Source organism: Nomascus leucogenys, chromosome 21 (assembly GCF_006542625.1).
Source record: "Nomascus leucogenys isolate Asia chromosome 21, Asia_NLE_v1, whole genome shotgun sequence".
NCBI classification, from domain to species: domain Eukaryota; kingdom Metazoa; phylum Chordata; class Mammalia; order Primates; family Hylobatidae; genus Nomascus; species Nomascus leucogenys.
The window spans coordinates 82119003-82129401 of NC_044401.1; the positions used below are offsets into that span (position 1 = coordinate 82119003).

General features: G+C 54.4%; 1 protein-coding gene across 3 annotated transcripts in view; it reads right to left on the bottom strand.

Annotated features, from left to right (window-relative positions):
- The window catches only part of AP2A2 (adaptor related protein complex 2 subunit alpha 2), an 88114-nt gene extending 81846 nt beyond the window's left edge, over positions 1-6268 (bottom strand). For all 3 annotated transcript variants that reach the window (XM_030802106.1, XM_030802107.1, XM_030802108.1), the window contains exon 1: positions 6006-6268. In XM_030802106.1, coding sequence (XP_030657966.1) covers positions 6006-6072 — 67 coding nt within the window. In that variant the 5' untranslated portion in view covers positions 6073-6268. The remainder of the gene's footprint in view (positions 1-6005) is intronic.
- Positions 6269-10399: the final 4131 nt, after the last annotated feature.

A 10399-nucleotide genomic window follows, 5' to 3' on the forward strand; every position in this document is an offset into this window, starting at 1 on the left:
TGGCGGAGTCCCAGCTTCTTGGGAGGCTGACGCACAAGAATCACTTGAATCCAGGAGGCAGAGTTGCAGTGACCCGAGATCACACCGCTGCACTCCAGCCTGGGCGACAGAGCGAGACTCTGTCTCAAAAAAAAAAAAAAAAAAAAAAAAAAAAAAAAAAAACAAGAAATGGAAGGGACCAAGTTTTATGCCAACCACAATGAGCAGGGCACTGATAATTATTCTAATTTATCGTGAAACCTGCAGCAAAACCGCATCACTTTCTTCAAGACCATGGAAATTCATTTTTGCCATCTTGCTAATAACATCTCTCCATCTGTTTCCCCTTCATGTGAGGACCTGGGGGGATTAAAGAAAATGCCTCCAAGCATTTGCGCCACACCAGCATCACACGTAGAGAAATAAAAACGGTCATTTCCTGCCTGAAGTTGTTTTCCTGGCAAACTGACCGGTCTCAAAAAGACTTATCACTTCTTCCCTTTCCTCGCAGTCCTGATTGTTTTGCAGTCAATTCTCAGAGCCTGACAACATTTTCAGCAGTGCTGTGTCTCTCCAACAATATTCTAGTGTTGGCATGTCAACAGCAATGCACAAAGACATGCATTCACTAAGTTAGATACGACTCTCCTCTGCAGATATGTCATTTGTGTAAAAACAAACGAAAGTTCCAAAATAACTGAATAAATAGCAAATAACTATTGTCTTGTTTTCCCAATTTCAGCAGTTATTTTGTTTTCTTGGTATCTTTTGCTCAAATACAATGCCAATCAATGCACCAGCCTGAATGGACCTCGATGGGACTGTACTGAGGGAAAAAAAAGCCAATCTCAAAAGATCACATATGATGTGATTCCATTTATATGACATCCTTGAGACCACAAAATTACAGAGATGGAGAACAGATTAGTTTCAGGAGTATGGCTATAAGGGGTAGCTTTGTGATGATGTATAGTTCTGTATCTTGACTGAGGTAGGGAACCGGTTACACAAAACTACAGGTGCTAAAACTGCATAGAACCACACACACACACACACGTGCATGTCAATCTAATGAAATCTGAATACGCCTGGTGGTGTCTACTAGTGTCTGTTTCCTGGTGTTGAATATGTCCTGTAGTTATGCAAAATGTCCACATTAAGAAAGCTAGGGCGCCAGGCGCAGTGGCTCACACCTGTAATCCCAGCACTTTGGGAGGCCGAGACCGGCGGATCACAAGGTCAGGAGATCGAGACCATCCTGGCTAACATGGTGAAACCCCGTCTCTACTAAAAATACAAAAAATTAGCTGGGCATGGCGGCGTGTGCCTGTAGTCCCAGCTACTCGGGAGGCTGAGGCAGAAGAATGCTGTGAACCCGGGAGGCGGAGCTTGCAGTGAGCCGAGATAGCGCCACTGCACTCCAGCCTGGGCGACAGAGCGCAGCTACGTCTCAAAAAAAAAAAAAAATTCTAAAACTGGGACTAAATAAAAGGACTAGAATTTTTTTAATGCCAATTTAAAAAAAAAGAAACAGTTTATTAACTCTCACAGACTGAACTCATACTGACCAAATGCAGTGGCCACTGGGTTGACGTCAATCAGAAAGGATGAAGTTAATTTTAGGAGACATTAAGTTAGTTCACTACCTGAGCCACAAAAGCTACAACTTTGAGGGGCAGAGCTTGACACGAGGCACCTTTTCAAATCCTGGAGCATATTCATTGCTGCCTATGCTAAGAGGGGTAAAGCCCCAAGCCAGTCTGCTGGGAGTGGGTTACTTGAAGTGAAAATAGAGCATCCTAGTGTCCACATGCTCCCTGTCCACTACCTCAGATACTTGGCACAGTGCTTTTTTTTTTTTTTTTTTGAGACAGAGTCTTGCTCTGTCACCCAGGCTGGAGTGCAATGGCACAATCTCAGCTCACTGCAAGCTCTGCCTCCTGGGTTCAAGCGATTCTTCCGCCTCAGCCTCCGGAGTAGCTGGGACTACAGGAGCATGCCACCACACCCAGCTAACGTTTGTATTTTTGTGGAAACAGGGTTTCACTATGTTGGCTAGGCTGGTCTTGAACTCCTGACCTCAGGTGATCCACCCACCTCAGCCTCCCAAAGTGCTGGGATTACAAGCATGAGCCACCGCACCCGGCTGGCACCACGGTCTTGAAGGGGAAAAACTTTTTTTGAGGCAGGGTCTCAACCTGTTGCTCAGGCTGCCCAGGCTGGAGTGCAGTGGCGCAATCCTAGTTCACTGCAGCCTCAACCTCCAGGGCTCAGACAATGCTCTCATCTCAGCCCACTGAGTAACTGGGACCACAGGTACATGCCACCACTCCTGGCTAACTCTTTTTCTCTTTTGTAAAGATAGGGGTCTCACTATATTGCCCAGGCTAAAGGAGGAAAACTTAAGAAACTAGTCAGAAAGACGCAAATTTGGAGCTGAAACAGGCTTTAATGACATTTCAGATCAAAATCCGCCCCTTCAAGTGTCAGCTGAGGAAACTGAGGCTCCATGGCTAGTGGCCTCCACTCATGCAGCTTTAATGATATTTCAGCTGAAAATCCAGCCCTTCAACTGTCCGCCGTGGAAACTGAGGCTCCATGGCCAGTGGCCTCCACTCATGCAGCTGCTAAGAGGCAGAGTCAAGGTCAAGAGCCTTGGCTGTCAGCTCAGAGTCCTCTTTCCACAGGGCCCGACTACTCCTATCATTCACCCGCACGACAGGAAAACAGCACACAAAATCAGAGCTGGCCAGGGAAAGGGGAAGCGGGGACCCCTCTGCCTGTGACATGGAGGTCAAGTTCAGATCAGCTCAAACCCTGGCTAGCTCTCCAATCCCATCCCCAGGCACCAGCCAACATTCATTAACTCAATACGTATATATGTTAATTATTTGCTGTTCCTCAAATACCTTGGTCTTCCGCCTGAATTGCCCAAGAATCACCTTCCTTGTGAGGTCTTCTCTGGCTCGCTTATCTGTCCACTCACTGGGTGCACCTCGTGTGCCAGACGCTCGCCATGAGGAGGACAGCAGGAATGATGCGATGAGCAAGACAGGGTGCGCACCTTGTGGAGCCCACCCTAGAGGGCAGTGGGGGAGATGGAGCCACACGGGTGAAAAACAGCACCACAAGCTGAAGCACTGCCCAGAAGGAGAATGGTGAGCGCTGCAGCTGATGAGAGGCCATCCAACAGCAACGAGGGAAAGAGGATTCCGAGAAAGGGGCCGTATTAAAGAGACCTGGCTCCCCCAGCTAAGACTAAGCACCCCTTCTTCTACTAGCTCCTTCAGGGGAGGGGCTGTTTTATTCAATGGGATACACTAGTGGTTCTCGACTGAGGACAACTTTGCCCTAAGGGCACATTTGTCAATGCCTGGAGACATTGTTCCTTATCACAACTGAGACATCTGGTACTGCTATAAACATCCTACAAGGCACAGAACAGTCCCCCACAACAAAGGGTGATCCAGCCCCAAATGTCAGCTCTGCTGAGTTGAAGAAAGTCTGGTCTATACAGTCAAGTATTTTATAGAGCACAGCAGTTCCCCCACATCCACAGGTATACGTTCCAAGGCACTCAGTGGGTGCCTGAAACTTCAGATAATACTAAATCCTATACAAGCTGCTTTTTTCCCACACATACCTATGAAAAAGTCTAACTTACAGATTAGGCACAGTAAGAGATTAACAGCAGCCAGTAATAAAAGAGAACTGTAATGATATACTGTAATAAAAGTTATATGAATGTGGTCTCTTTATATATCTTATTGTACTATGCTCGCCTATTTTCAGATCACAGTTGACCAGAGGTAACTGAAACCTCAGAAGGTGAAACCACAAATAAGGGAGGATGGCTATACTGCACTCACTGTGGTAGGTGCCATCCTGTGAAACGCAGGCCCTGGCACAAACCATGTATCTAACAAGGGAGGACGGCTGTACCGCGCTCACTGTGGTAGGCGCCATCCTGTCAAACGCAGGCCCTGGCACAGACAATATATCTAACAAGTGGGTGACTTGCTGTCTGAGGAAATGGCTTTCAATCTCATTGCCCTGCCTAACGCAATTTTCTTCAAAAATGGAAGGACAGACATCATAGCTCATTTAAGGGTGCTCAGCCTTTGTCCCAGGGGTCCCCTTAACAAATAATACACGCACTTAGTTTTACAAAATGCATGTTGGTCTCATTATGTAACAAAGGAAGAGAAAAAATGCTACTCGTAAAAGTGCTGATCTGAGGGTGTTTCTAAGCCTTTTTTTTTTTTTTTTTTTTGAGAAAGGTCTCACTCTGTCACCCAGGCTGGAGTATGGCGCGATCTCAGTTCACTGCAGCCTTGACCTCCTGGGCTCAAGTGATCCTCCTCTCTCAGCCTCCCAAGTAGCTGGGACTATAGATGTGTACACCAATATGCCCAGCTAATTTTCTTATTTTTTTGCAGAGACAGGGTGTTACCACATTGCCCAGGCTGGTCTCAAACTTCTGGGCTCAAAAGATCCACCTGCCTCAGCCTCCCAAAGTGCTGGGACTATAGGTGTGAGCCACCGCACCCAGCTCTATGTTTTTTTTTTTTTTTTTTTTTTTTTTTTTTTTTTTTTTTTTACAGAGTAGGGGAAGGGTTAGATGGTCCTCTACCCTTCCACAGAGTGTGGGAGAACCACAATCCTCCTGATCCTCCAACCAGTCTAAGGAGACGAGAATTCAAAGGGAAGATCACAAAAATCCCTCAAAATATACATTAAAAATTATGAGGGTGCCGTGGCTCACACCAGTAACCCCAGCACTTTGGGAGGCCAAGACAGGTGGATCACTTGAGCTCAGGAGTTCGAGACCAGCCTAGGCAACATGGCGAGACCCCCTATCTCTACAAAAAACACGAAAATCAGCCAGGCGTGGTGGTGGTGCATGCTTGCAGTCCCAGTGACTCCGGACGCTGAGGTGGTAGGATCGCTTGAGCTGGGAGGTTGAGTGCGCTGCGATGGAACTACTGCGCTCCAGCCTGTGCGCCAGAGCAAGACCCTGTCTCAAAAAAAAGAAAAACAAAAATCATGAAGTCAACTATTTGCTGGATAACAAGAAAAAAAAATCAACACACCAGACAGGAAACCGGCTTTGTTTCTCCCTCAAATTAAATAAGGGTACGGCCTCTGAAAGCCAAGAGGAGGTACTGCACACCAAAGTCAAATTAATTGGTGGACCGGTGCACCCATCCAGCCACTCTGCACATCCTTCTAACAGGCCAAGCCTTCCTGGCTTGTTTAACGGTTTGGTGTGGATTTTTCCCACCCCGAGGGGACAGGCATGGGGCTGAGAACGAGGTCTGTGATTGGAGCAGCAGGCAGCGAGGCCATCCCACACCCCGACTGCTCGTGTCCAGATTCCCTCCGGGAATGAGTCATTTTAATCGTCGTGGGTGAGATCTAATCAGGGGATAATAAGCCGCCAGAACCCAGGTTACAAAGCTGTTTCCTGGGAAGACACCGATTTCCAGATTTCTGCTCCCAAAGCTAAAATCCACGCCGTTTTGGAAAACGCTGGGTTAAACGCTCCAGTACTAGAAAGACCGAGGTGACATCATGCTGGGGAGGGGCGTCTTGGCCCGGAACCCCATTAGCGGTGCCGCAGTCCCCCGCACGGACCAGCAAACGGGAGTGGAGATGTGGATGAACGGCCGTGCCCTAAACCCCTAGACTCCGCACCCCTAGACCCTGGACCCCCCAGCCCGCACCCCCAGACCCAGGGCCCCGCTCTGCATCCTGGCCGGCATCCCCATACCCGATACCCCAAGACTCTGAGCGCCGCCCGCACCCGCAAACCCTGGACCCCCACCCCGCACCCTGGCCCCCACCCCCAGACCCGGTACCCCAAGACCCCGAGCGCCGCCCGCACCCTCAGGCCCCGGGCCCCGCCCGCATCCCAGCCTGCACCCCCAGACCCCCGGCCCCGCCTCGAGGCCCCGCCCCGGGCCTCCGCTCCCAGACCCCGTCTCCGCCTGCGGCCCCGGCCCCGCGCCGCCCCCGCCACTCACAGTTGCGGATATCCGAGATGAAGACCGCCAGGCCCCGCATCCCGTCCCCCTTGGACACGGCCGGCATCTTCCGACGCTCGGGAGCGGCCTCGGCTGGCGGGCCCGGGCGGAGGAGCGCGGGGAGCGGGAAGCTGGCAGTGCGGTCGCCGTCACCGCCGCGGAGGAGCCGCCTAACCACCGCCGCCTCAGGGTCCCAGCGCCGCTTTCTGGGCCGCCGTGCGCGCGCACGCACGACGCCCGCACCAGCACCCACGCGCACGCACGCGAGCGGCGACGGACGGCGGCCGGAGCGGGTGTCGCGTGAGGCAGCGCGCGCGCGTCCGCGGCACGGGGGCGAGCCGGTCGAGGCAGGCGCAGGGGCGCCCCCTGCAGGCGGACACCAGGGACGGAGCCGCTGAAGCCACGGGTTCGTGTCCCGGGGCCGCGCCAGGCTGGCGATGCCGCCCGCGTCCCCCACGGGAAGGGCGTGGGTAAGGGCGGGAACTCGCGTGTGCAGCGGGCCGCCTCTGTCGTTGTTGGTGGTCACCGCAAAAGAGGCGGCCACGCAGGCACACACGTGCAGCCTCGCCCTGGGCTTCGGCCCCGCTAGATTGCCCCGAGCAGGTCTCCTTTTTCTTACTTGGAATAAACGACCTGTGAGCGCTGGGCGGCGGGGCGGCTCCGCGGCCAGGGCCTTGTTTGTTCGGTGTAGGCCGGGGCGGGAAGGCGGCGCCGGGAGGAAGCCGGGGCTCCAGGCAAAGAGGTCACAGCCGTGGGACGGCCTTTGGCGAGGAAACCCTCCCCCAGCCCCGTATCCTGAGACTGTGGGGCTGGCCCGCCCCTCCTGCCACCCTGAGCGGCCAGGGCCACATCTCTTGCCGTCCCCGAGCTGGGGGTGAGGCAGGCCCCGTGCCCGACCCAGCCCAGAGTCTGTGTGGCAGCCCAGGTGCCCCCTCCACATCACCCGGGCCTGCAGAGAAACAACCTCCCACCCCACCCCAGTGACAGCGGCTGGGGGCTACAGCCCCCTGCGGAATCCAGTCCCTCGGTGGCACCAGGACTTTTTGCCACTGTTGCCAGGGCCCACTCTGCTCCCCAGCCCTCTGCACCGCTGCAAGCTGGAGGCCTAGGCCCACCCCTGTGGACACAGCGGGAGGGAGGACCCGCTGGGCCAGGCTGCACAGCTCCGGGCCTTGGCCAGGAAGAGACCCCAGGGAGTGTGGAAGCAGATGGCCCTGCCTCACTGTCCTTCCCAGAGCCAGATGGCTTTGAAGAGGAAGCTCCCTCCTGCTGGAGTGGGGGGATCTGGACCCTGTACCTGGAACTGGCCCAGACCCACCAGCCAGGACTTTGTCCCCACCGGGGCTCACTTCTGCAGCCCCAGATGAGAGCTTAGCCCTGGTGGAGTCCAGCCAGGAGGAGGGGGCAGGACCCATACCCCTCCCCAATCAACCGGGTGCCGCACCCAGGCTCTGGGCCTCCAGAACTCCTGGGGAAAACCAAGATCTGTGACAGACCCCAGTCAGCATAAGGCAACCAAGTTCATCACTTTCCAAGACGGAGGCACGGAGCCAACCCAGCAGAGGGCTTCCTGGAGGAGGGTACACCCCTCCAGAGTCCCCATGCCCTCCCATTGCCACCTCCTGGCAGAGAAAGTGGTCCCGGGGCTGTTCATTCTTCAGCCTCTCCCTTCCACCAAGAAGCTTCCCTCCCCTGTCCCTGACAACAAATAAAGGCCATTCTGGACAAAAGAGCATCTTGTGCCATGTGAAGGGTCCTGGGCTGCTCTCCGGGACAGTCCCAGCAGTCACGAGAACCGTCCACTAACACACGTGGGCAGAGCGTGGGCTCTGGGCGTCAGGAGGCTGGCATGCCTAATCCAAGCTCCCATTGGCAGTGGCAGTGCAGAAGACCGAGACAAGCAGACCACTGTGCCCCCCTGCCAGCAGCCACTCACAGAGCAGGGCAATGGGGGTCTGCAGGGGCTGCCCACAGGAGGGCTTGGGCCTGGCAGGCGTCCCCCTCCACCCACTCGGAAGACTCCTCCTCAGTGCCAACTCTGGAATTCCCACAGACGTCCTCCCGTCCACACAAGAGTGTTGAGGGGTCCCAGAGGGCCCGACACGCAGCCATGCAAAAGACTCCCCACCTCCTTCCAGCGTCGTTGCCCTTGCAGACATGCAAGCCCTCCAGATTATTCACTCCAGTCCCAGCCCTGGGTCTGAGTCCGTGTGGGCCTCCCTGACCACTGCCACTCCTCGGCTACGGAGAGGCCAGCTTCGGGAGTGTGCAGTCCTAGGAAACAGTTTCTTTTTTAATTTTCTTTTTCTTTATTTTATTTTTTGTAGTGATGGCATTTCACCATGGTGCCCAGGCCGGTCTTGAACTCCTGTAATCCCAGTATTCCGCCTGCCTGTGTCTCCCAAAGTGCTGGGATTACAGGTGCAAGCCACTATGCCTGGCCTATTTATTTATTTATTTATGTTTAATTTTAGAGACAGGGTCTCTCTGTTTGTCTCCCCGGCTGGAGTGCAGTGGTACAATCATGAATCACTACAGCCTCGACCTTCTGGGCTCAAACCATCCTCCTGCCCTGGCTCCCGAAGTGCGGAGACTGCAGGTGCCACCACACCTGGCTAAGCTTCTGATTTTTGTGGAGATGGAGTCTCACTATGTTGTCCAGGCTGGTCTTGAACTCCTGGGCTCAAGCAATCCTCCTGTCTTGGCTTCCCAAAGTGCTGAGATTACAAGCCACTGTGCCCAGCCTCGGTTTCTTTTTTTTTTTTTTTTCCTCGAGATGGAGTCTTGCTCTGTCGCCCAGGCTGGAGTGCAATGGCGTGATCTCAGCGGTTCACTGCAACCTCCACCTCCCGGATTCAAGTGATTCTCCTGCCTCAGCCTTCTCAGTACCTGGGATTACAGGCATGCGCCATCATGCCCAGCTAATTTTTTGTATTTTTAGCAGAGATGGAGTTTCACCATGTTGGCCAGGATGGTCTCAATCTCCTGACCTCGTGATCCGCCCTCCTCGGCCTCCCAAAGTGCTGGGATTACAGGCGTGAGCCACCGCGCCCAGCCATTTCTTAAGTTATTTGAACGTTTGTCATACTTTAGCCACGCAAGGTCACAGTACTATTCCCAAGGGCAGAGGTGGGGACGAGTTGCTTTCCTTCATCCACAGCCGTGGGGAAGCCGGAGTCCACAGATGCAAGCCCGACGTGGGCATCATGAAGGGAAAACGGGCCGGGGCCTGGAGCTGTGGTGTGGAGGTGCTGTCTCACTGCAGTGGGGTTCCCCAACAGACAGCCCCTGCAGCGTTAGCTGGCCATGCCCTGGGTCCTACCCAGACCTGAACCTGTCTGTTTTACAAATGACCCCGTTTCCTTCTCATCATCTCTGGCCTAAGTCGCAGACAATGACCCTTTCAGAAGAGGGTCTGGCAGCGTGTTCCATGTACAGCTGGTCCCTGTGCACTCACGGGAGTTCACGGACAATGAGGTGGCATGCTCAGACCCTGTGGCCCCCCCGTGATCATCTGAGCACCTGCAGTCCCCAGGAGTGACATGCTCAGTGAAGGCTGTGGGAACTGACTGTCCCCTGCCGTGGAAGGGTGGGAGGCATGAGGGGTGCATTCTGGAACTCTGTGGTGCGCGGGTGCTTCAGGTATAGCCAGCCCACCTGAAGAAGGAGAGGACGAGCTCAGGCTCCTGAGTGCTCATCATGGGGTGGGTGGGAGCCGCCATGACCGCACATCTTTCTCACCACTGCAAAGCCGGGGGAATGCAAAGCCATTCACAGCTGGGCCCAGACAGCAGCAAAGCAGCCACGAGGGTGGGAGGTGCAGCCTCCCCAGATGTCTGGCGGGAGAGCTGGAGTGCTGTGCGGGGCCCAGAGAACTGGCATGGGGTACATTCGATAACCTGGGACGCCAAGCCCCACTTCCCAAGAGTCCCCGCCCAGCTCAGCCCTTGATCCTGGGAGAGTCAGGCCCCAACACATCCACACCCACAATCGCACCACAGGGGGATGACTGGGCACCTGTGAACAGCGGGAAGCTGAGTTTCTGTCAATAAAACCCCGCAGAACACTTGTAGGATGGCTTTTGAGACAGAAGCCCTGGACAACAGCTGGGTCCTTTGTGGCACCCACGGTGTCTGGATCAACTGAGCCAGCCTGGCAGCCCAGGGTCCCTCCGGCTGCTGCTGGGCCAAATTCCTGGAAGCTACATGCAGGGCAGCCCCTAAAACATGGTTACAATGACAGAAATCCCTGGACATAATGCAGAGAAAGGGGCTCAGAGGACTCAGGGACTGAACCTGCCCAGCCTCTCCTAAGGAGATCCTTCCTGCCAAAGGCTTGGAGATGTGTAACTTGCACAGGGCCAGCACCTTCACAGGCTCTCAGGGCCGTCCTCT